Here is a 27954-nt window from a genome sequence, read left to right as displayed (position 1 = left end):
TGTAATCTATGTTTATGTAAATAAGAAGAAGATTGATTTTTGTCATGTATTTCTTTTTATATTTATAGTACTGAATGTGGAGAAAGTTGTCATTGGACCTCATCATCATATATGTGTAGTTTTAGTAAATTATTGTTTTTCTAAATACATTTTTGGTAACTCCATTTTGAAAATCTAGCATTACCTTTTTTTTTCTTTTTTTTTTTGACAACTTGCATTACCTTATGAGAGCTTTGATTACTTTCTATGTATTCAATCCATATCCACAGATATTAACTATTATTAGTATTATTTTATAATTAATTATAAATGTCTATTTATATTTCATTAACAGCTCATATATTTTCAACAGCATTACAACTCATATATTAATTTATATTTAATTAATTTACAATTGCGGATATATATCTCCTATATATTAATAGAAAAACACTCTCATCAAAAAGCTGAGGTGTCACACTCAAAGAGGTTCTGTACTTTTTTTTTTAATAAATAACCTTACTTCTCATTATTATTTACATAAATATATCATTGAAATATATAAAGCAATGTTTATTTCTATTAGTATTTTTAAATAAAAGATTTAATAACCTAATAAAATCTGAATATGTATTTAATTCTCAATTACTTAACCTAATTAATTATTAAAAGTAAATTACATTTCAAAAAAAGTTATAAACCTTTTATTTAATTTTTTGAAATACTAAACTTATTCTCCTATTTTAAAAAAGTCTGATGACAATTCAACTATATTTAAAAAATAATTATTGAATGAATTATCACAGTGATTATAAAAGTAAATTACATACCACAAACAATTTAAACTTATTCACCTATTTAACTTTTGAAAACGTGGAACTTAGTCTCCGGTTAAAAAAATCGGATAATTATTCAAGTATATTAAAAATTAATTATCACAATATAATCTTCAAAATAAGTAAACATTTTGCAAACAATTTTAAATCTTTTCTCCAATTAAATGTTTGAATAGCAAAAATTTCATCTCCTATTTAAAAATTTCAATGACTATTATTTATATATATTGGACCAGCGATCTTAACATGGTATCCATGGGAAGACTAATGTGGCTGGAACCAATAGATTTTTGGTTAACTCAAACTTCCACAGCATCGGATATCACAATGCCATTTAACCTCCTATGTGGGAGGATTCGAGGGTGGTGAAAACAGAACCCATTACGACATACTAATGAAGAGGCTGGAGTCAAGATGACAAACAAATCACAAGACAAAACAACTATCAGGAACCGCCTGAATTTCTGTTTGTAATAAGGATCAAACTACATGACACACAAATTATTATTCGTTTTAATCACAGAACACTTACAGCAGAAATTAACTTCACAATCTTGGTTACTTGGCTAATGAATGCACTGTAAATGTCTTTGTGAACATAGAATCTTTCAGCACCCGCACAATTTTGCCCGCTTGACTGAAAAGTGCCCCTTACAGCCACTTGTGCAACCTAAATTGTACAACAGAAGCATTAGTTTTATCAAGGGGACACCTCCTTTTTCCAATAATAAACCATAAAAGCACAAAGTGAGTACCATGACACAGAAAGAACACTTACATGTGAGACATCTGCGTCTTCACATATGATAAATGCATCTTTACCACCAAGCTCGAGAGTGACAGGTGTCAATGTCTCGGCAGCATTTCTCATTATCTGCAACATATTACATAAGTACAACTCGTAATAAACTGATTAGAACGAAGAATCAAGTCTGAAGACTACACCATCTTTGCCAACAGCTGTGGATCCAACAAATATCATTTTATCAACAGACGAGACAAGAGCTTCTCCGGTTTCCGAAAACCTGAAAAGAATGTGTTAATTGATGAAATCAGTTTAATAACAACATGCTAAGGAGAATTGCATAAATAAAATACACAAACCATGTTATCACATCAACTAGATTTTCAGGTGCTCCAACAGTCCTGATTATGCGGAAGTAAAAGCATCATGGCCAGCTAGCGTGTTCTGAAACCTGCAGAAAAGGTGTTTCAACTATCAGAAACATATACAAAATCTAAAGAAAGATATATGCGTTGAAGAAGTCTAATCAACTTCCTCTCAGTGGTTGCATTGCTCACGTTGTTGACATCACATAAACAGTAACATGCTAACTTATTCAAATATGGAATACAAATGAATGGCATTGCCTTGGCAAATATATAATCAAAAGAGATCAGCGAGCTATAAAAATAAAATTTAAAAAAAAAAAAAAAGACATTGCAGTTAAACCTTAATAACAGTTCCATTGAGAATATCGGAATTGACCACATGCATGAGTAAGAGAAAATGTCTCAATGAATCTCCATGAGATGATTCATGTAACGGGAAATCAAATCTCATTTGTCATATGCATGGTTCTTTTAACACCTTAAAGTAAATAAAGAAAAAAACAAACAACATTAGCGAGAAAGGCTGGATCACATAATAAGTAATAGTAACGGATGACGGGATGAAAACAAAGAAATCTATAATAACATATGAAATAAGGAAAACATAAGAAGTAGCAAATAATCACCTTTTCGCCATTGGAACTATTGGTTAAACGAATGTGGTGATAATAGCTACTGTATAAATATAAGTATTTATAGTGTTTAAAGAAGTCGTAGGATTTTGTGTGAATGTGTAGAGATAATCTTGGTGAACAAGTATATAATATCTCGAAAATATAACAATTTCGGAATGTTTAAGTAGGATATCGAATGTAGTTACGAAATATGCTAGTAATATAATATTTCATTAATTATGAATGTGGGTGTGGTATATCGTGTTTCCTTTTCTTATTAAATCTCCAATTGCAGCTTAACATATTAATAAGTTTAAAGATTTGATTAGGATTTTGTAATTATCATTAGCACATGAAATTATTTATTGTTCTTTATCTTGATTTCATCTATATTAATTCGTACAGATATTTTATGAAGAACAATTTTTGGGTTCACTCATATATATAATTATTTTAGCCAATGAGAATCTGACAAGTCATAATGCATTTAAAAACCTATTCATTCACCTTCTTATAAAATAAGGAAACAAAATCTATAAAATTAAAAACTTAACCCGCTTATTTATAATCTCAAACCTATATATAATTTCATTTTAATTGTAAAATCTAAACACTAATCATCTCATTTGTAAACTCAAACCGACATATAATTTCATTCTAATTGTAAAATCTAAACCCTAACCATCTCATTTGTAAACCCAAACCGACATATAATTTTATTCTAATTATAAATCTAAACCCTAACAATCTCATTTGTAAACTCAAACCGACATATAATTTCGTTTTAATGGTAAAATCTAAACCCTAACCACTTTATTTGTAAACCCAAACCGACATATAATTTCGTTTTAATTGTAAAATCTAAACCCTAACCACTTCATTTGTAAACCCAAACCGACATATAATTTTGTTTGAATTGTAAAATCTAAACCCTAATCACCTTATTTGTAAACCCAAACCGATACATCATTTTATTCTATAATTGTAAAATCTAAACCAAACCAATATTTAACTTTCCTTAAAAAAATTATACAAAATTTGTTTCTTTAATCTATTTTGCTTTTTAATTTAATTTTGATTTATTCTTATAAATAAAATAATGTATAGAAGATTATGATTGGTTGAAAAGGAAGAAGTGAACAAGAAGGTTCACCCTAGGAGTGAAGCTAAGTATTTTCCTTTTATGAATCTAAATGATTTCTCAATTTTTAAGATATATATTATTAGAGCAATTGATTCTGTTTTGGCATAAATTAATTCTAGTTTTTTTTTATTGCAAATATATAGGGATCCATTCTGTAAATAAAAATTTAAATAACCTAAACTAAAAGGGGGGAGACCGAAATATATTTCAAAAATGTATATATAGATACTATCATAACAAACCATATTATAAATTTAATTACACATTTTATCTTAATGCATAGAACTAAATAATTTATATCAAACACAATAAATACATCATATCAAATATATATCTTAAATATCCTAAATATTATTCTTCTATATGTCATAATTTCATAAGTAATACTTTTGTCAATTTTAATCAATTAACCAATATTTCATTCCTACAAACTTATTTTTTCTATTTTTTTTCAGGTTTATCATATTATTACATGTATTAAAATCTTTAAAATAAAACATGTAAAACTATATTAATACACATTATGTATTGAAATCTTAAATGAATTTGTTACATTTGTTTTTTGTAAAATGAAATTCATTTTGAAATGTGCGATGTAAGACCTTCCCATTATATCAATATATAGCAAATAATTTCGGTTAAGAAGAAGAAGAAAAAAGCAATGCAAACAACAGCTTCTTTCTCAGCGTCGAATTCATCTTCCAAAATCCTCTCTGTTAATCACTTAATCTAGTTTTCCCAAATTTAGTTCTCTATTTTCTTCAAATTCCTCAGATTCTCTGTATAGCTATGTTAGATCAAACTATTGAATTTGAACATGTCCAGTAGTAGTTAACGCTCATAGTGCTGCTTTCGTCTTTTTATGAGAGGCAATCTACTTATAATTAATCAATTTCAGGAACCTGTTCTTGAAATTGGTTACTTCCATCTTGCAATCAATCATGTGGGTAAGTTAATTTGAAGTTCTTTTGAATCCTGTGTTCACCGGTTTTACATTTTTTACCAATCGACTTTTAAAAAACAAAAGTTGTATAGATTTGCTGAAGTTAGTTTATTAGTAGGATTTTAAAACATAGAGTTGTGTGACTGATTTAATTTCTGATTGTGTTATACATTTCGTGTATTGGACACAACAACATCGTTCAAGTCGAAGGATACTACAATCATAGTAAAGGTAAATAGTTTTCAGTTTGTAATGACCATTTAGAAATCAAATAAGCAATATGTGGGTTGCACTGGCTTACTATATAGTATAGTGTTTCAAATACAGGAAAATCAATGACTGGTAAATAAATAAAACAAAAACAGATAAGTACTACTACTTAGTACATTGATAAAAGTATATTAAGCGAATGAAATTACTAATGTGTATAGAAATGCTAAAAGCCTATTATATTATTGTTGGTGACTATATTAACCATCACACAAGTACATTAAAACAAATATTGGCGACGTTCTCTTCTCATTCTTCAGAAAGTTATATCAAACTCAGACTCATAAGGTTTGTTTTCTAAAATCCTATCTCATAGGATCTAATATTTGATTATCGGTTTAGAAAATAGGTTTCTTTTTATTGAATGCTTTCATAATCAGGTTAAAGCTTAAAGAACTTTATTATTGATGATTTTTATTAAAACCGACAATTAAACAAAAAGCATTATAAAGTGAAAACAATATAAAGATTTTTCCTTGTGTCATTCTTCCAGTAAACCTGGAGCCAAACATGCTTCCTTTTATGAATCGTAGAAGACACTGTTTTAAGTCCTTAAATCTTCATCACTTGTTGGTCCCTTGATACCTATAAAAGAGTTTTAAAAATACATCGCTATTAATGTTACTTGAAATATATATTGTCCTTTGATTCCTGATTGTTCTTTCTCTCCTTGTAAAGGTTTTCTGCTGTTGAATTCCAAGTGGAAACTGAGGAATCTCTTCCAAAAGTTAGACGTCTAGCATCTTTACAATGATCATTAAGATCAAAACAAGCCCGAATAAGTGGATCTTGATTATTTTTCTTGTTTTCGTCAGTAGACATTTTTGTAGTTTGGTTTCATGCTGTTGACAATGGTTTGAGTCATGATACTCATTTTGTATTGATGATGTGTTGGTTTGAACTGACCACTCTCCATTCTGCAGGGGTGATCTTGTTTTTGAAGCGGTTCATCAGTTCCTTCTTCACGGAAGCATGAATAAGGTTAGGTTAGGTTTATGAAAATAAATGTTTATGTATTTAATAATAAAAGGGCTTTTTACTCAGTACTCACTTGGACATCAGCGCGTCAAAGGTCAAGGTCTCACCAAACATTGTTGTATACGTCTTCCATGTATCAAAAACCTCTTTGACTTCCAATTTCCATGAAGTCTTGTAAGGCTTCATATCTCATAGCAAAGAAGGTGTAGGATGCAGCCTTTGCTATGTAAGTGTTTATCGGCGTGTATTTGAGAAATGGTAAGTGTAGGATGATTTTGTGATTGCGTTTATCCAAATATTTATAGGTAATAAGTAGGTTAGTGATTAGGTTAAACTGAAAGAATATTTAGACTTTGCATATGCAATCACAAAATCTTGGATACGATCAACATAAGAGGATTCCTCGCTCAATTAGAAATGAGTGATGATTGATTTAAGGTAAGGTTAGCAACTTAGCATATATGATAATAATAATAAATGATTTTCTGAGATTATGGTGTGATTTTTTAGGGAGCAAATAAAATTTGAAAGCATATTTGGTAAGCGTATCAACTAATAAATTCGGAAGATACGGTTTTGATTTTCTATCATTTACGTTTTTGATATTTGGAAAATTGGAATTGGTGTGGCAATCTTATCGCAGATGAAGCCCATCTAAAAATTGAACGATAAGAACATGTGGCCCTCTTTCAGTCCAATAATAAATCCAAGCTTAATCTAGTTGATGTCAAAACTTGCAGAGCCGATCAACTGTTTAATGGGTCGGGAAATTGGATTTTATTTAATTTATCTCCAAAATGCCCCTTTTAATTTTAATAATCGTTTTCCTTTTTACATATTTTAGTAGCAATCTCTGTAATTATAATCAACATTTCAGACATTTATGAAAATGTACTCTACTTTTAGTTATAAGAAGATAATAATCTGAACTCATAAACGAAAACATAAATCGTGTTAAAAAAGGCATAGAAAATGAGAAAAATGCCATAAAAATCCCTAACTTTCAAATTTGGAACGAAAAAAACATGAACTTTGGAGATGTCGTTTTAATCCTAAAGTTTAGTTTGAGTTTTTGATAAAATAGTAAAGTTTCGTTGACCTGGCCATTTCAAGCACATCGTTAAGTTTCCATTAACGGAGTTAATTTCTGTTAACAATATCCAAAGACAAGATATATAGAGTTTGTTTTCTATTATTTATTGAAAGTATTATGTGGTCCAGTGGTTAATGTGAGAGTTTGGTTTTCACCTGCCCCGGGTTCGACTCGGTCTGGGCGAAGATTTTTATGTTTTTTAAATAAAATAAAAGATATCACATAGACTCGAACTTGAGACCTTAAAGCTACAAACATCAAAGCGTAGCTACGCTAAGTAGATACTAGATTTAGTAATCACTATTGAAACACAGATTCTTATATCTGCTATTATATGTGGCGGATGTCGAGATCTAACAGAAGTTAAAAAAACACATATAATACACGATATAATAATCTGTGTTTCAATAATGGTTAATAATTTTACTTAGCGTAGGTGGTTAAACTTTATTGTCAATACCTTCAATGTATCGAGTTCTAATCTACGTGTTATCTTTTTTTTTATTAAAAAAACAAAAAAACTTTCACCCAGAGCTAGTCGAACCTGGGGCAACTAAAAGCCAAAGTCTCACATTAACCACTAGATCCATAATACTTTCAACAAATAATAGAAAACAAAATTTATATATCTTGTCTTTGATTAAACGGAGATTGTTAACGGAAAATTAATTCTGTTAACGAAAACTTAACAATGTGCTTGAAATGGGCAGGTCAACGAAACTTTACTATTTTATCAAAAAGTCAAACTAAACTTTAAGATTAAAATAACATTTCCAAAACTCATGCTTTTTTGTCCCAATTTGAAAGGTGAAAATTTTTATGGCATTTTTCTCCATAGAAAATACAGAGAATAACATAAAATTAATAAAATAAAAGACATGAGTGACAATGATGATAGTTAGATTCCTAGCATGACGGGTTGGAGAAAAGGCTGACACATAAAAGAGTAACACAATATATCATTTACGTGACCCTTAATTCGTTTCTATTCTCACACTTTGCGCCAAACCTAATTTTTAATAGGTACCTCGTATATGTACATCTTATATAGCCCGTGACGTTTTCTATACTTCTAGTTATGCAAAACATTCATCAACAATCAAACTTAGTTAACACAAGAACATCTTTCAAATCATATACTAAAAGAATTTTTTTTTCATAAAGATTCTTAAAAATAGCACAAAAATAAGTTTTTTCTAAACTTAACTCAATATCTCTAAAATTCCAAAAATACCACCAATTAATCTTTTAAAATTAAATCATAAATTCAAAATACTAAATCCTACTCCTCAAAATTATACCCTAATGTGAAACTGAAAACCTAAACATAAAAAACAAAATTCTAAATATTAATTTTATATATTATAATATATTAAATAGTGCTATTTTTGGAAATTTATAAAATGTGTGTTATAATTGTCCATAAAATTTATTTTAAAGTTATTTTAGGGTTTTTTTTTTCATTTATCATAATGACACTCTCTAATCGTTAAACCGGTTTCTTTTACTGATTTTGCATCCTCATTTTTTTACTGGCGTTCAAGTTTTTTTACAATAAAAGATACGTGGCTCAATTCACGAGGACCTTGCAAGTTTACATCACCGATACTCTTTTTATAGTATATACTAATTAATACTACAGAGAAACGTACAGCATCACCAATAATTATTGACGTTGACGAAAACCAAATTTATAAGCCTCTGCCTCTCTATACGTTACTAGACTACTTCATTTATTCCACATACTCCAAAACATTTTAATCTATACTTTACTTAGTTCTCTGAGCACATTAACATGATAATTACTTTATTTTCGAGAAGTTCACTTCTAATTTCAACAGTTTGTAAATCATCATGTTACTTTAAACTGTGGATTTGAAGCAAAATGTTGACATAATGGTCTTAAATTAACATGTTGCATTGGCCGTCCCGACGTGCCGTAACAAAATATTTGTCTTCAGGTAATTGTGGTTTTGAAGTTGATCAAGTTCATATATTTAGTGTTCTGTAATGGGGTGAGCTTATTACTTTCATGCTTCCTATTTCCAATTTTCGTGTAACACAAACAATTAAACTTCAATGGTGAGTATAGAATTTAACTTTTTTTTTACTGGACATTAATTTTCGACAGTTGATATGGGGTTCTTTACTTATTTACTAGTACCATTTACTTCAAATCTAATTAAAATGAATTAATAAATTCGACAAAATATTTAAAAAATTTCATACATATTTAAACAGTTCACACTTAAACAACTAAAAATATCATTCCTAGATTATCTTTCTACTTACAAATTCAATAACATAATTATAGAGAACAATAATCCCCTTAAATAATACTATATTAAAAATTTAGATACATATAAGTCTTACTATTGTAGTAAAATACAAGCATTTCTTATGTTGTGATTTTACATTTAAACAGATGCAATTACATTGCGTTTTAGTAAGCATTTTTACAACGAGATTAAAACAAAATTTTGTGTGGTAGGAAGTTATGTCAGAATAAATGATTCTTTACTTGTTTTGAGTCTGACAAGTGAATGAAGGAAGATGCAGAAGCTGAGAAGCAAACAACTCTCTAAAAATTACCCCTTCCACCAGTTTCCAAATCTGTAAAAATCTGTAAAAATTGATAATTCTTTTCCTATTCTTTTAACTTCCTATATTTTTACCTTGAGTCTGTCACAAACTCACAACCCACAGTCACAGGGGTCATATCTCTATTTTCTTACTTTATTAGTCTTGTTTAATGTTTAATGAAAATACTGACCAAACCTTTTCTTATCGTTATGAAGTAATTTAGAAGAAAACACATGGGTTATAGAACTTAGTATCATAGAAGTAAGCGTATTTGAATTGGAATTATTATTTGACCATCTCATCGGTAACATGTTTGAAAATATTACATTATTCGAGTACCTTTGATCAGATGTTGTCCTATTTTACATTTTAAAATATTGCATATTTGTTAATAGTGTTTACAATTAAAGAGTTCGATCTCTTTTTCAAGGCTTGTTAAAATCATAAGAAAAATAGAAGTTTTTTAAAACATGATGTGATGTTTCTTATTTCTTGTATAAACCTTAACACCAAATTTTTATAATTTTACCCAAAAAAAAAAACTACAGGTGGGTTGATATCGGATTTTCCTTTTCTGGTTGGTTGGAAGGATACGAATCCTGAGTTGATTCTGGGGGTTTATGTGATTATTGTGATTGAGGATATGGTTTTGGTTTTGGACGATACGGCTTTAGGGTGAGGTATTGGTTTAAGATTTAGAAAGAATTTTAATGATTTTATGTTTTTGCTGATTGTTAGAATCATAGAAAATTGAAAGTTAAAAATGAAAGATTCTAAGAGATTGTTTAGGAAGTTTTTTAAAATCAGCGGGTAAAAGATATCTACTTTCTTTGTCTGTGGTCATTGTTGGGAATGAGATTATTTGATTCTCTCCAGTCACGGGAGTGTTTGGGCATTAAGAGGATTTGGCAACTGATTCGGTTCAGCTTGGTGATTTTGTTTGGTGATTCTATATTAACTTGGGGGCGTGGTAGCTTGCTTTCCAGCATTATTCCTTTCCTTCTCAATCGTTGCTGGGCTTGTTGGTTCACCATTGTCGGAGTTTTCTCCTCGCTTCAGCGGTTCCTTCTGTCAACGGTCTTGAGAATTCTTATGGCTCAGCTGGCACTAAACAAAGGCAAGGCGGCTATGGTCTGTACGGAGGTTGTCAAGATTTTGACTTCTGTTTTGGCTTAGCATATTCAACAATTTTCTCTTACTCTGATTGGAAGATTAATGAATCCTGCAGTCCAGAGGATGGAGTCTCTGCTTGCTAACCTGCCTAAGATTTGGAAGTTGGAAAATAAAGTCTTGGGAGCGGATTTGGGACAAGATACATTCCAGTTTAACTTTGAGGAAGAAACGGATCTTCAGGAGGTTTTGCTCAATGGTCCTTACCATTTTGATGGTTGGATGATTTCATTGGTTCGGTGGGAACCTATTGTATCTGATTCTTATCCTTCGGCTATCAGTTTCTGGGTGAAAGTGGGTGGTATCCCTATGCACTTGTGAGAACTAACAACGTTAGAAGCTATCGGGAGAAAGGTTGGTAGAATCAAGGAGTTAGATGAGGAGACAGGCAGCATTTGTGTCACGGTGAACGGTTTCAATCCCTTGCTCTTCCACATGGTGGTTCCGTTTGATAATGGCGATGAGGTGGTGGTTTCTATTGATTACGAGAAGCTTGTTGGGTATTGTAAGCATTGCTTACGTTTAACACATGATGTGTTGGTCTGCCTGGTGCTTAAAAATGCTCAAGCAAATCCAAGGCTGGTTGATCCTGCGGATAACAGGGGTGCTCAGCGACAACAGGGCATGAACAAACAAGGTTCGGTTCCACAAGAGGGTGGATGGGAGAAACCACGGAAGCATGTGAAGCGTGCTTTGGATTTTCAATCTGAGCAGTCTAATGAGAGGAGACAACTTCCGTTTCGGGGTGGTGCTTCTAGTTCTTCCGGCTTCCATTTGCAAGGAAGGAATCAGGGCCAAGTCTGGGGACAAAAGACGAGATACCATGGTGGTGGATCAGGAACAAGTTTGGGAGGCGATCATTATGGGTCGTAGGGGTCTAGAGGGGTGGTGGAGCAATCAGCAGGTGTTTCCCATCAGAGAAAGGGCATTCGCCCAGTTTGGCCAAAACCTTTGTATAAGGCCAAACAGGGTTCTGGTGACAAACAAAATCAACGAGCTGTGCATGTTGGTGACTCTTCTGCAATGGCTGAGGATACCTCTTTAGAGGTTTCCACAGGGAATGGTGTAGATGAGGGGGATGAGGATCTCCAGGATCAGGATTTTATTGTGAGCACTGATGATTTATTGGAGGATGGAGAATTTGATGATGATACTAGTCCTGAGGATTCCAAGTTAGAGTCGGACTTATTGCTTAAGGAAAGTACTGACTTGGGTCTTGAGGTGGAGGGTACTTCTATCCAAGGTACTCATGTTTCTGAAACTTTATCTGCGAGTATGCTTGTTATGAATTCGGCTATGGCTTCAGTTTCTTTGGGTAAGCAGAGCAAGGTTAAAGCTAAGGCGGGTAGTCCACAGGCTAGGAAAGGGATTTACGGTTCGAAGAAGAGTACTTTACCTTTGGCTTCACCTGGAAAACGACTCATGGCTAAAGCTTTGTCTCTAAAATCTGTAGTTACGGGCACAAAACAGGCCGGTGTGGGAAAACAAGGTCAAAAAGCTACGGATGGCAGTTCTGCGGGTGGCGGAAGTCGGCCTTCTAAGAAAAGGATGGGGGCTCTCCCGAAACCACCAGCTCAAACGTGAAGATTTTAAGCTGGAACTGTCAGGGCATAGGGGTTAATCTGACCGAGAAATATTTGGGCGACTTGTGGAGAAAGCATAGACCAAACATTTTATTTTTATCAGAGACAAAGAAATGTTTTTCTTATTTACAAAAATTTCAAAATAAGTTTGGTTATAATAAATTGTTTACTGTTGAACCCCGCGGGGCTAGCGGTGGTTTGCCATTGTTGTTTAAATATGATTTAAATCTATCTATCCTTTTTGATAACGATCGTATAATTGATACACAAGCTTCAATTGGGCAACAAATTGTTTATTTGTCTTTTGTTTATGGGGACCCGGTTCCCCAACACCGTGACAATGTTTGGGATAAATTAACGGATATTGGTTCCTTTCGTATTGCTCCCTGGTTTATAGTTGGAGATTTTAATGAATTAGTTGGAAACCTTGAGAAGCAAGGGGGTGCTTTGCGCTCAGCATCTTCTTTTCAACCATTTATATCTATGCTTCGGCATTGTGGGATGCTGGAATTTCCCTGTTATGGGGAACAATAATCTTGGCGAGGGAACCGTTGTAATAATCAGGTGGTTCAATGTCGACTAGATCGGGCTTTGGGTAACGAGGACTGGCACGGATTCTTTCCAAATTCGAAAGTTGATTATCTGGAGATGATTGGTTCTGATCATTGTCCAATTCTAGCAACATGTCTGATGACGGTCCAGAGAAGGCAGAGGCAGTTCAAGTTTGATAAGCGTTGGTTGGGGAAGGAGGGATTAGTTGATGCGGTAGAGTCATGGTGGAATCAGACAAGGAATTTTCGGATCCCGGGTTTTGTGGACAAGATAAGGAATTGTAGGAATTCGATTTCTTGGTGGCGGAAAAATAATGTCAACACTGGCCCTTCGATCATTTCGTCTTTGAAGGCGGCGCTACAGGATGCGAAGATGGATGATTCGATTACGCAAGACGAAATTCGGGGAATTGAGAGGAAATTGAAAGAGGCATATTGCGATGAAGAGATTTATTGGCAACAAAAGAGTAGGAAATTTTGGCTAAGGGTTGGGGATAAAAACACCACGTATTTCCATGCCTCTACCAAACAACGTCGGGTGCGTAGTAGAATTGTGGGTTTATTTGCTGCCGATAACGTTTGGGTTGAATCACCTTCGGGTATGGAGCGTATTGCTAAAATATATTTTGAGGACTTGTTTAAGAAATCTGATGGTGGGGGTATTTCAGAAATGCTACAAGCAATTAGCCCAATTATTACGGATAGTATGAATAGAGCTTTAACTCAGGATATTTCGGAAGGGGAAATCCGAAAGGCTTTGTTTGCTATGCATCCGGAGAAATCTCCAGGACCTGATGGGATGACGGCTCTGTTTTTTCAGAGGTTCTGGTCCTCCCTTAAAGGGGATTTAGCGGCTTTGGTTAAGGAATTTTTTTCGAACTGGTAGTTTTGATCCACTTTTAAATGAGACAAATATTTATTTCATTCCTAAAGTGGATCGCCCGCAGCGGATGGCGGAGTTTAGGCGATTAGCCTATGCAATGTGACCTACAAAATAATTTCTAAAGTATTGTGTTTTCGCATGAAGCGACTTTTACCTCTTCTGGTTTCAGAAACGCAATCAGCCTTTATTTCTGTTCGTTTAATTATAGATAACATTCTTGTGGCTCAGGAGATGTTTCATGGGCTCAATACTAATCGCCGGTGTAAGTCGGACTTCTTGGCATTTAAAACGGATATGAGTAAGGCGTATGATCGGGTTGAATGGGACTTTTTGGAGGCGGTTTTGGTTAAATTGGGATTTGACAGGAAATCGATTTCATGGATCATGTGGTGTGTCTTGTCGGTTTCATATCAAGTTCTTCTGAATGGTCAGCCCAGAGGCTTTATTAGACCACATAGGGGATTATGCCAGGGGATCCTCTTTCGCCATGTTTATTTATTCTGTGTACATAGGTTTTAATAGCAAATATTAAAAAGGCTGAACGAGAGAAGAAATTAACGGGTATTACCATTGCCCGGGAGAGCCCTATGGTTTCACATTCGTTGTTCGCGGATGATAGTCTATTTTTTTGTAAGGCAAATGCGAATGAATGTAGGACGGTAATGGACATAATTGGCAGTTATGGTAGAGCCTCTGGGCAGGAGGTTAATCTGGCTAAATCCTCTATCATGTTTGGTAAAAAAGTTCCTGTTGATATACGATCCCAGTTGAAATTAGTTATTGGTATTTCTAAGGAAGGCGGTATGGGTTCTTATTTGGGTATCCCTGAAAATTTGCAAGGTTCAAAAGCTAAGTTTTTTAGCTACGTAAAGGATCGATTGGATGATTGAGTAAATGGTTGGTCCGCCAAGTGCTTATCAAAGGGTGGTAAGGAGATTATGATCAAATTGGTGGCTTTGGCCCTCCCCACCCATGTTATGTCATGCTACAAACTCCCTCAGGATTTGACGTCTAAATTAACGAGTGCTATAGCTACTTTCTGGTGGAATTCTAATGATAAGGCTGGAGGTATGCACTAGGTTGCCTGGGATAGACTGTGTAAGGATAAATGTGAAGGTGGTTTAGGTTTTCGAGATTTGTAACAATTGAATGAAGCCATGTTGGCCAAACAGTTTTGGCGTTTGATTCATAATCCGACTTCCTTGATGGCCCGGTTGATGAAAGGACATTATTTTCGTAACTGCCGTCCGCTTATGGCTAAGAAACCAAATAATCCTTCATTTGCATGGAGGAGCATTTATTCCACTAAGGGGTTGGTGGAGCAGGGAGCGAGATGGGCGGCAGGTTCTGGTTGTTCGATTTCGGTCTGCCGTGATCCATGGTTACCAGATATTCGTCCCAGACCTGCGAATGGTCGGGTGATTTTGTGGTTGCCAAGCTTAATGGTCAATCATTTAATTAATCTTGTCACAAAGGACTGGCATTTACCTATTCTTGATTAGTTTTTTGATCCAGTGGACATCACTATTATTAGGAGTATACCAATCAGTAAGACTTCTCAACCGGATAGATTAGTATGGCATTTTACTAAATCAGGGAAGTACACGGTTAAATCAGGTTATCGGTTGGCCCGAGAACTCATTACGAATGTTGAATATGGGCCGACATGTGTGCCCTTGCAGCCTCAATCATGGAAATTAGATGTTCCCTCGAGGATTCAACACTTCTTTTGGCAGATTGGGTCGGGTACTCTTCCTTTGGTGGAATGTCTGGCGTATCGGGGTTGTTCGGTGTGACGCTTTGTGTAAGAGATGTGGTTCTGCAGTAGAGACTATAAACCATGCGCTCTTTGAGTGTCCTCAGTCGCGATGCATCTGGATAATGGCTCTAGTGGTGCTAGATCAGAGTGGTTTTCCTTATGCCTCGATCTATGCGAATTTAGATTTCATATTCTGGCGGGCTTCTTCCCAATTCGGGGTTTCAAATATAGCCCTTCGTCTTCCCTGGATTGTTTGGTCAATTTCGAAAGATAGGAACAAAAAGGTTTTCCAAGGTATCGAGGTAGAGCTAATTGAGATCATGAATCAAGCGATTAATGACAAATTATTGTGGGAGGAGTTCAAATTATACTTGGCGCGTTATCTGGATCCTCCGCCTTTATTGGAGGACAGGAGCGGTTTTCCCCGTTGTCAGATTGATGGTTCTTGGAAAAATTCGGATTCTTTTCAGGGTTTGGGCTGGTGGTGTTGCAGTGGCAAAGATTCAACGATCCTCTTGGGAGCAAGAAGTCACCGGAGAGGCCTTACTCCCTTACACGCGGAGTTACAAGCACTGATATGGGCTATGGCTTCTTTAATGGAGGCTGGAGTAGTCTGTCAGGCTTTTGAGACGGACTGTGCAGAGTTAGTTGTGATGGTGCAGACGCCAGGCGATTAGCCTGCCTTCTCGAATTTGTTGGAGGATTTCGCAATGCTCCGATCTTCTTATCCTTCCTTCACTCTAGTCAGGATCCCTTGAGACGTCAACGCAAGGGCAGATTGTCTTGCTCGGTCCTCAAGATGTTTAAGTTCTGAATCAATTTTTGTAAACTCTTTTCCTCCTGTTTGGGCGACCAATCTTGGAATTCTATTTTAATTTATTAATGTTTGTTTGAAAAAAAAAAAAAAAAAAACTACAAAGTTTTATAAAACGAACTCATTAATTACTATCATGATGCTTACATAAATCGAAGACCCTTGTTTTGTTGCAATAAATTTTGAGGTTAGGGAATGTATAAACTTGAACTTGAAGTGTTTTTCAAAAAAAAATGTATAAACTTGAAGCCCTTCGGTCTTACTTGTGTGTGATTGGCTTGTTTAAACACCGAAAATGTGAGGAAAAAAACAAAAAAGCAAAAAAGTCCAAAGGAAAAATACAAGTGGGACGATAATATATTGATATGGGAGAAGAGGACAAAGGAAGATATGAAAGCAAAATGTGAATGAGGTAATCTGACACAGAGATGAAACCCATAAATTTACGTACGTATAAAGTTACCAAAATATACGTTTAATAGGGAAATAGATAAGATCCTTTTTTTTCTCATTTTCTGGACCACCCCTATACTATTGATATGACTTTGGTGTATTATGTATTCATGTATGATTTGATATGTGTGATTAAACGTTGCATCTCTATTGCATGAACAGCTTCGTGTTGGTTCACTTTGTTAGTGGGCAGGGCATCATACAAACCTACCGGTCAACCCCAAAACGTATAAACAAAATGATGAGACAAAAACTAAACTAAGCAAAAATGATAAAAATGACATAAGTTAGCATGTAAACTAGAACATCGCGATTTACATATGATCTTCAGTGACGATCTTTCTCGCTAACACCATGCTTTTTTTTCCCCCGTTTGTTGTGAAGATAGTATTATGAGTTACTTTTACTATTCCAATTAAAAAAGAATAAGGACAATTAATCCAATAATAGAATATTACGATATAACATTTTGAAGAGCCATATATCTAAAATGTATCATAGAAAAAGTGCAACTAGGACACATATGAAGTCTATGAAAGAAGCTGCCAACCAAACGAAACATACAAGATATTATGGCGACCACCGGCTATTTAACGCGACATGCCTTTTTCGTATATTTAAACAAAAAAAAAAATCTTTTATATAGAAATTAATAATGGAATTAAGGACTAATGTATAACCCATATCAAAAGGATCTGGTGAGTTTTGAGGGTAGAGCCACGACTGTTAATTATAAGTTTTAAGCTGGTCCATTGTTGCCTTGTTGGGATTGGTTTAAGTGATTTAGTCCTTGCCGCTTTTGGTGGTTGTAGTTTTGTGTTTATAACATCAAAAGATAGAATTGATCAACTCTTATGTAATCGTATTGAACATCATACTGGTGAAATTGTGAATGTGACTCCTCGAAACGTACCCTTGAAAATAGGGAAACTTGTAAAAGTTTTATATTGTGTAATTGCTTCATATTCCAGCTCCAGATGATTAGTCGTATTCATACATGCAAAAGAAAACTAAGAAAGCGGAGATCAAAACCAAACCGTTACGGTCGTCTTAAAAACAGTATTTATTACAAAATTGACTAAAATATGAAAATCGAACCAAAATGTGAAAATCCAAACATTATTTATTACAAAATGGACTATTTTTCACAATAGTTGTGCTCCATTATTAAAAGGTTTGGCGACCATAAAAAAAGTGACATTGCTAATATGGTGAATGTTGGAGTAAATGACAAAACTTTGTAACAATTTTGAAGACAAGCCTACTCTCTAGTTTCTAACTAGTACTTTTTAGCCCAAAAAACTTCTAACTAATAATTTCAATTCGATTTTACTTATATTAAATGGACGTTTTAGAATTGTAAAATTCCTATACCAAATAAAACAGAACTAAACTAAACCAAACTAATATTTTATATATATATAGAAAAGGTAAAAAAATACTATTGTTTGGTTGCTTAAAGTTTAGCAATTAAATAACTCACTTTATTGTGGGCACATGATTCACCCTTAATGCCCTGTCGCTCACTCTTTATTAGCAAAACCAATTACACCTCTCTCTCTTCTTCTTCTCTTTCACAATTTCGAGTTTTACATCAAAGCCTCTTCACTTTCTCTCTCTCTCTAGGCTCTACTATAGTCTCCTACTACCTACTTCTTCTCCCTCCCTCTCTCTTCATTTTTCATTACATAAAGCTTCAACTTCCCATCACTCTACTCCTCCAAAGATGCAATTCTCGAGAAACTCGATCCTTAGGCAACTAAGCAGAAAAGAAGGTTGGAGGTCGGCTTCTAGAAGGTGGACTTCCGGAGATAGCTCAACGGCCTTCAACGACGACACAAGCGGTGGTGGTGGTTACTCCTCAATGGAGGGTCTTTATGGGGTTTACTCTGGTGGAGACACGGCTGCAAGAACTAAGAGAGTGATGGTTGTGGTGGATGAGACTTCGAGGTCTAAGCATGCCATGATGTGGGCTTTAACTCATTTGACTAACAAAGGAGATTTGATGACTCTTCTTCATGTTGTCTCTCCTCATGATGAAGCTACTCCTTCTTTGGCTCAATCTCTTGGTTCTCTCTGCAAAGCTTGTAAACCCGAGGTACGTACTTACTAATTAAGCTTACTATATGTACTTAAACCAAAATAAATTAATTAAGCAGACTATTATTATTATTTTCGCAAAGAGATGACTTACTAAGGTTTAATGAAGATAATTGCTATTCTATATGTTTGGATTTTGGAAACTAGTTAGAGAAGTAATTACCATATTTGGGTTTTAGTTTTGTTTTTTTTGGGGTTAATGGATAAGTTGTGTTGAGGTACTTGAGTATTGGAGCAATGCATGCGTGAGAGAATCTATCTCTGTGATGGTCATAGTGACTGATGGCTCCTCACTTTGTTTTTTGTAAAAAAGAAAAGAAAATTATTTTGGATTTAGAGAATACTTTCATCATTATTCATTCTGTAAAGTATAGCTTTTTCAGTTAGAATTGCAGCTTTTGTTCTTAGTCTAGATCTAATGTTTTTAAAACTCGTTATTAGATCTAAAGTATACTTGGTATCACAAATTGAGTTACTTAAAAAGTGTCCTTACCCATTTAAAGAATACTTTAATTGGCTTTTAAAAATGGTACTTGTTCGAAAACAACTTAGTAACATGTAATCAGGTAGAGTTTTTTGTAAGATTGATAATTTCTAAGAAAACTGTCGAGATATTTTTCTAATATTATAATTCACCATTTATTATAATTAATTACTTGAAAATTCCTTGAGAGTTTTTTTATTAGTTTGGAGAAATTAGAAATAAATGTGTATACTAATTGTGAGATAATAACTATAATAATGTAATTGTTTTGGAAAAAAGGTGGATGTGGAGGCATTGGTGATTCAAGGACCAAAGCTAGCAACAGTGTTAAGCCAAGCGAAGAAGCTTGAAGTCTCTGTGCTTGTGTTGGGTCAGAAAAAATCTGCACCACTCATCTCTTGGTGCGTCATCTCAACCGTCAGATCTCTTTCCCCATCATGATTCTCTCGTTTCAATAATTACTTACACATTTTTTGTTGTCGTTTTGTGTGTGTGTAGCTTATGTGGACCTAGCAGATCAGAGGAGCTCGTAAATCGTTGCATCAACGGTGCAGATTGCTTGACGATTGGTGTTAGGAAACAATGCAAAGGTGTTGGTGGGTACTTGATCAACACAAGATGGCAGAAAAATTTCTGGCTTTTAGCCTGATCGCAATTCTAATCTAATTAGATATATTGTGTTAAATTGTGTTATTGTAGTTTAATAAAAAACTCTCTATGTAGTAATCTCGTTGTTGTCTTGTGTTAACATAACTTGTCTTATATGTCTTGTAAGAAACTAAAAGTTATATCTTTGTATCCCCACTGCATCGGTTCCACCACATTGACATTAGTCTCCCAATTCTTGTCACATATGGATTCAATTTTTGGACCAAGTTTCAAATCTTGTTTGGGAACAGAGTTGTTCTTGTTTCCACCATTTGGAAGTCTAAAAAATATATTAATAACTTAGTCTAATGCATCGAGAAAACCAAAGTTAGTTCATAGCCGATTAAGAGATATAATGTTGTGAGTTATTTTTTTTTTTTGTTTTTTGGCCTAAAATATGATCAGATCTCTTATACAAAATTTGGTAAATAAAACTTTTGCTAACATTTGGGGAAGACAATAAACCTATGTTTTTTTTAGTAAGTTAAAAATATTGTTTGACATGGTCATGGCATATGATGTAATATAAAGAGACACAACTAATAGAAGAAAACTAACACATAATTTCCAAAATTTTTGGTTTTGACCTGGTCATTTTCTTTCATATACATATATGAGGAGGTGATGAACATTTCTGAGGACGGAAAGACAACTGCTTGCTCTTCTTAATATAAAGATTGACAAACAAACTTCAGAAGTCTAACTCTAAAACTCATATATTATTATCTTCTGTTTGTTATATTTTTTCACCAACCGAAACCTAACCACTCAAACAGTACAGACCAAACTGCGAAACATAATCTTTTTCTCATCCTTTAAATACGTATATATATATATATATATAGATCCAAAAATAAAAATAAGAAAAGCAAGATATATTGTGAGTGTAGTATATATACATATGAAACCATACTAGTTGTGAGCACTTAAACAGAAGAGAAACTTGCACCAGAAAAAAATCAGAAGAGAAACTTAATGGACAAGAACAAGAGCACCTAAAACCTCCATCCTTAGGAAGGAACTACCGCATACTTATGGGTTCCTTAAGGATGGAGGTTTTGAGTGCTCTTGTTCCTGTCCAGCTAACCATGGTTGGCTGCTCATGGGGTTTTTGGTATATGAAGCCACTATAAGACTCATGAACGAGACCAATGAGGTAAGTGGATTCCTTATGTTTATATTTGCAGTATTTGGTCTAGCAGTGAATATAGTAATGCATGCTCTCCAGTCTCCTCTTTCATGATCATAGCCATGGACTCATAATAATGGACAGTCATAATATTATGACCATTACAATCACGGTGGTAGCCATAACCATGGGATGATAATAGTGATACACACAAACCCATCATCAAGGTCATAGTTATGACTTATGATGATACTATCTTTGTTTTTGTTTTTGTTTTCTGCTGCCACAAAATGGGCAAGAACACATAAAACACATGAGTGACGATTGTTTTCACAAGAATTACTGCATACGTTTATAGCCATTTATAAAGAAAGAGTTCTTTAACATGAGTCTTTTTTTCATTAAAATAATATTATATTTTTTTCATTAAAATAATATTAACTGAACTTTTTTTTTTGATCAAAAACTGAAATTTATCTTTTATTTTTACTTGGTGATATTATAAGAATATACTTCACTAAAACTGTTCCTTTCATTTTACATGCATATACTTTGTTTTGGTTTGACCAAAAAAATTAAAATAAACATTAGAGTATTTGTTTTGGCTTTTATATTGTCTCATGAGACCTTGTTTTTCTTTAGATGTTTCCAAAGTAACGCATAACAATTATTTCAAAAAAAATTGTTTTTGTTTAATTGATGTAAGTTTCAAAGTCAAACTTAATTTAAAGACATTTCCCAAGTTAAACGCTAATCAACTCACAATTAAGTGAAATATATAAACTAGATTTCGGATCAGTTTAAGCAGCAGCAACAACAAGGAAGAACTTAAAATAACTAAGACATATAAACTTGACAAGGTCTCTGTTTAAGTCTCTCTATCTTTGATACAAACTTGATTATAAATTTAACTGGTCCAAGCGTAAGCTATTGTACTACTTGATGTAAACAACAAAATGTTTTCATTTCATTTTTCACAAATTTCGTCACCAATAATTGTTTACACATCAGTATTTTAGACAAGATTTGATTTCAAAAACAATGTGACAAAAGAAGTAGAGTGACAATTATTGTTGTTTATATAGAACGTATAATAAACCTAAACCAATATTTTCTGCTAGAACCGTCGCAGAATTAGCAAGGCGGTTCCACCCTCCTGGCTTGAGCTTGTTGTCGTGCTCGTCTTACTTTCAAGTCATCGATATGATTCTGGTAAACATAAGAAGCGAAACCCCAAAGAGCGATCAGCATAGCCATAACCTTAACGCCACTCATTTTATCACGGAACACAACCAAAGCTGCGAGTGGAGTCACAGCTAAGGAGAGTGTACTAATGACGTTTGAGAAGAGCGATGTCACCAGAAAGATCAAACCCACCACTCCTACAGAACACACTTGCCACGTGACTGCTGTCCAGACCAAAGTCAGTACATAAGAGGCTTGCCCTTTATGATACCCTTCCATTTCCCCGTGCAGCGTTCTCCACTCCCCGCTAGCAAACAGGCCAATGACAGATACACAAGTCGCCACTAAAGAAGTGTATATTTGCATTTCAAGAACCACGGAAAAGGTCTCTCTTTTCAGAATCTTCTCAAACGAAAACTGCATAAGCGAAAGCAACAGAGAATAAAGAGCGGATGCAGCGAGTGTACACACAAACCCAACAATGTACTTAGACCTGGGGACACCAGCAGGAGTATCCGCATCATCATTGAGAGCTATCAAAGCAGCAGAAAACGACAGGAGAACAACAGAGTTGAGGATCAAAGCAGTGAACTTCTGAACGTTGATGAAATAAGAGAAGACCGCGTTGAAGGCTAACTGAGTAGCGCAAATGAGCGAATAAGTGGAAGCAGAGAGGTACAAAAGTCCAACAGAGTATAACATGTTGTCACCAGCGATGATCACACCAAGCAAAACATAGATCAAGACAATGTATTTGAGTGAACAAGCAGGCTCTGAAGAAGACTCTGCACTACTCGAAGATGGAAGAAGCAAAAGCGGGATATAGAGAATGGGAAAAGCAGCAGTCTGAACAAGAGTAGCCATCCATTTACTGTTCCCACCTTGATCGTAATAAAACCTACCAAGAAGCACTGAAGCAGCTTGACCACCAATGAGAAAGAAGATGTTAACAGAGACAAGAACCCACCATTGCCAGCTTTTAAGCTTCAAGAGTGGTATTGGTAAACCTACCACACTCTCTTCCTTCACCAAGATTGGTTCTTGATTACCTGTAAAAAACACATACTTTAAAACAAGGGCTTGGTACAATTCGCGTGAAAGCTCCCAAATTTAAGTTCAAAAAACCCTTAACTAAAAGCATCAACATAAACAAGTTTCAAAAACTACCCATAACTTCAAAAACCCTAAAGCGTAATCTAACACATAAATCACAATCTGGGTATGTCGAAAAATCAAAACTTGATTGATCAAGCGCACAAAATCAAAAGATGAAACTAAGGAAGGAGAACGAGACTGACCTGACATAGAATTGGTTTGTATTAGAAACGACGAATTACACAGAGAGATTAAGAAAATGGGTTTTTTTTTTTTTTTGTTCGTTAACCCAATTGAGATATTTGCTATGTTCGTGTTCTTCGGGATTGATCGGTTCAGAGAAGATCCGTGAAGTACACAAACAAATGAAGCTTTTTGGGAAGAAGCGAGCAGCAGCTATTATTATTGCGAAGAGATTCGACGCAGACACTTATCAACTTTTTTGAGTCTTTGACTTGTTTTTAGCCCATCATTTTTTGAACCGGAGGGGACCGGAGATTCGACCCTTGGAAATTGAGATTGACCATGTTTGGCCGGTTAAGCCGAAACTCGGTTTGTAACAAATCCCACTAGGCAACATCAACGTATACGTATAATCGTGTGAACCGATTTGTATATATTTGTTATCGTGTAAACCGATTGTGTATATATTGTATCTGTTTTAACAGGTGTGATTTAAAGATTAGGTTTTATTTAATACCAAGATATTTTTTCCAACTAAAAACTATTAGCTATCTAACATTCAAATAAAAATAAAATAATTTAGAATTTTTTTGGAATTTTCCCAATATTAATTAATACTATTTTTACTTTTTGGGCAACAGAAAAAACACAAAGGAAAAAAGCTTACCGAGTACGTCAGAATATATATCTGTTCTAGACTAGAATTATGATACAAAAAAAACATAATCCTATTAGCAAAAATCAGAGAATAATAAATCTCTGATTCCTTACGGATCTATTTTCTCCCTCCATCTTTTGACTCTTCTCTCTCAATCGGCTCCATTCGAGGTTAGATACAAATCTTTCTTTTTCTTTTGACGTTTTTTCCTAGGTAAAACTTTACTTTACTACTGAATGTATGTGTGTATTCGTTTTGTAAGATTTGTTCGATACATTCAGCTTCAAGAATGATCTGATTTTGTAAGATTAAACATGATATTTAGGTTGTCGAACTCGAGCATGTCAGTTTTTATTAGTCCTCACTCTCTCGAGGCTCAATTAGTCCTCACTCTCTTGCTAATTTTTGTTTTAGGTTGTCGAACTCGAACATGTCAGTTTTTATTGGGACGAGCCTTGGGGATATAGTGATTTATCTTTACACAGACACATGCCCTCTGATCTGCAAGAATTTCCTCAAGCTCTGCAAGTAAGTGTATGTCTTAACTCACTATATATATGTCTCGATCCATTAGGTTTTTATTAACACTCATTTTCCTTAGGTGCAATTTCTACAAGGGGTGCATCTTTCACAATGTGCAAAAGGGTTTCATAGCACAGACATGCGATCCAATTGGCACTGGAACTGGTGGAGATTCAATATACAAGTAAGTTATTGCTTGTTGTTTTTATAACCTTTTTCGCGTGATGCATATTTTTCTAAACCATCTCGTGCATATTACGTTTCCAGATTCCTTCATGGTGAGCATGTTCGTTTTTTCGGCCATGAGATCCATCCCGACTTGAAACACTCAAAGACTGGCACCGTTGCAATGGCCAGTGCTGGTGAAAATCTCTATGCCTACCGGTCCTATATCACACTTTGTGACGATTTGGACTATCTTGATGGAAAACACACTGTAAGCAAATTATACAATTACACTTCTTTTCAGTTCTTTCTTTCTTGAGTATTCATGTTACTAACTAATATTCATGTTATTCTTTTCAGGTGTTTGGGGAAATCGCTGATGGGTTTGAAAATTTGACTAGGATAAATGAAGCTTACGTCGATGCAGAAAACAAACCATTTATTAACATTGTAATCAAAGACATACACATATTTGAAGATCCATTTGAAGATCCTCCACAGCTAACTAAGATGATAGCAGATGCTCCCTTTGAAGATGCCAAACATAAAAATGTAAGACTTGAAGCTGGTTGGGTTCCTTTGGATGAGAAACTTTGTCCACAGGAACTGGACGATGTTATACGCCAAAAGGCTGCACATTCTAGTGTGGTTGTCCTTGAATGTGTAAGTATCACTGATTTAGTTATCTTTGTGTAATTTTAAAATCATGTTTAGTTATTGACCTTGTATTGCTGTGTTGTAGATAGGAGATATCCCTGAGGCTGAGGTAAAACCTCCTGACAATGTGTTGTTCGTCTGTGATCTGAATCCTGTAACTGAGGTATGTGTTTTGATATTTAATATTCTAAAGCTTAGCCTTCCAATCTTCTCGTTGTTGACATTTTGTTCTCTTTTTTTTTCTTTTTCTTTGGTTTGTCTCAATGGCAGGGTGAGGACCTCCACACCATTTTTTAACGCTTTGGAACGGTTATATCATGAGTGTTTTTTCCCCTGATTCTTTATACGTTTGAGAAACTCTCAATTGTTTTGTATTTATCTTAATTGTACGAAAATATATGGCAGGGCTGATGTCATCCGGGATTCCAAGACGGGTAATAGCTTGTGCTATGCTTTTATAAAGTTTGAGACTAAGGAAGCATGCTAACAAGCGGTTTTAAAGGTAAAACATTAAATGAGTGGCTAACAAGTGTATAATTTAGAAGTAAAAAATGTGTTATTTGGAGCTTTAACAAGTGGTTGTTCTTATGCAGCAGATGGCCGGTGCTTTGATCGATGATAGAAGAAGAATACGTGTAGACTTCAATCAGAGTGTATTCGAAATTTGGCGGCAGTTCCGGCGGAAAGACTCCCAACAACATGGTAAAGGTAAAGCCCATTTTTCTATTTAGACCAAATAATTCATGAAATCCTTCCTTTGTCAAAAAATGCAAGGAAAGTTAACAAAATGTTTTTACAGGGTCGACAGATCATGTTGCTAAAGAATACGGAATGGTGTTTGAGGGTGATCTACTTAAAAGTCCCAAGAGAGAGAAGAGAGAGCATAGTCGTCATGGCAGTAAGAAGATTCATAGGAGAAGTCCTTATGGTTATGGTGAAAGGCAAAAAACAACACGAAGATGAACGTGACACTGAAGAAGGCAATGATAGGTTGAGTAAGGAGATGAAACTCACAAAGAGAAGATATAAATAGAAGAATCTACATAGTTTTGTTCATATGTTAACAACGTACAATATATGATCTTAATGTTGTATTATAGGAATTGGCGCTAGCAATATATACAGAAAAACTTATTTTGGTGCTGTTCCTTTCTTCATTGGGATGGATCATCTAAGTGAAGATGAAAAATGATGTTTGTTTATGTCAAATTAACAGATCAGTTAGATGAATCTGTTGAATGATTTTTTTAAAACTCATCCAAAAAAAGTTAAAAAAACTAGCTGAGTCTCATTGGTGCAGTTAGATGGAGATAATTCAGCCAAAATATGAAAATGTCAAAAATACCCTGAAGAAAACCAAAGAATTACATCAAACCCAGAAATATCTTATTTACTTATTTCTTCTTCTTCTCCTCTCTCCTTTGACGAAGCTCTTCTCCTTCGACGAAGCTCTCAAGAGCTGAGCTTCAACGAAGCTTCAACAAAGCTTTGTTCTCTCAGAATCTCAGAATCTCTTTATCGTTTCATTGTCTCTCTCGTTCATCATCGCTTCATCGTTTTGGTAAGTTCTCAATAACAGCTCTGATCTCTCTAACAGCTCCGATCATCTCAGATTTTGGTGTTTGATCGAACTTTGTGTAACATTTGTTGTTTGCTATACTTAATTTTTGATTCTGCATCTGCTTCCTTCGATTTCAGCTGGTGGGTTTGTCCAAATTTGTTTTGTTCTCTCTTTGATTTGAGAATTATGATTTATAGGTGATACTGCTTTAGAGTTTGAAATGAGTTCATGTTTGAATGATTAGAAGTGTTTTAGGTCCAGAGCTTGTATTTGTTGATGCAAACCATATGTTTGATGAGTCTAGAGCTTGTAGTTTTTGATGCAAACCAATTGTTTGATGAAATGTCTCAATGAACTTGGCTTGATCTTGTGAATGTTTTGAATTTGGCTTGATCTTGTGAATGTTTTTAGACATGGGTTTGTGTTTATTTATATCCCTCTATGACAATTTTGTTCTGCATCGCTTGCTTTGATTTCAGTTGTGGTGGATTTGAATAATTAGAAGTCTTCTGTCTCTCTCTGGATAGTTCTTCTTTGTTAAGAATGAGGGTTTAGTTCTTCTTTGTATATTCTCTATGGGTTTCTCATCTGCAATTTAGTTGTCACATATGATGAAATTTGGGTTAAATGGTTATGTTTGCAAACACTAAACAAAGAGGGTGTTGGTTGCTTATTTGTTTGTTTCTTCAATGACCGATTTTTTTTTGTTTTTTTTTTGTGTGTGTAGGACATAGATCTTCTTCAGAAAAACAATGACAACTATCCCTGACACTGATGTGAGTATCTTCCCCTCTATCATAG

The 27954-nt window shown here is 34.4% G+C and overlaps 2 protein-coding genes and 1 pseudogene across 2 annotated transcripts; 2 read left to right on the top strand and 1 right to left on the bottom strand.

Annotated features, from left to right (window-relative positions):
• On the top strand, positions 18314-20173 carry LOC104777578. The gene is made up of 3 exons (XM_010501851.2): positions 18314-18864; positions 19630-19751; positions 19849-20173. Exons 1-3 carry the CDS (start codon positions 18493-18495, stop codon positions 19997-19999), a joined length of 645 nt encoding a protein of 214 aa, XP_010500153.1. The 5' UTR covers positions 18314-18492; the 3' UTR covers positions 20000-20173.
• LOC104777577 (probable purine permease 11) lies at positions 22073-23847 on the bottom strand. Its single transcript, XM_010501850.2, has 2 exons — positions 23611-23847; positions 22073-23361 (listed from the first exon to the last, which is right to left on the bottom strand). Exons 1-2 carry the CDS (start codon positions 23615-23617, stop codon positions 22262-22264), a joined length of 1107 nt encoding a protein of 368 aa, XP_010500152.1. The 5' UTR covers positions 23618-23847; the 3' UTR covers positions 22073-22261.
• LOC104779132 lies at positions 24679-26323 on the top strand (annotated as a pseudogene).

Source organism: Camelina sativa, chromosome 3 (genome assembly GCF_000633955.1).
Source record: "Camelina sativa cultivar DH55 chromosome 3, Cs, whole genome shotgun sequence".
NCBI classification, from domain to species: Eukaryota; Viridiplantae; Streptophyta; class Magnoliopsida; order Brassicales; family Brassicaceae; genus Camelina; species Camelina sativa.
Note: the sequence above shows the minus strand (reverse complement) of the source record. Positions and strands in the feature narration are given on the sequence as shown.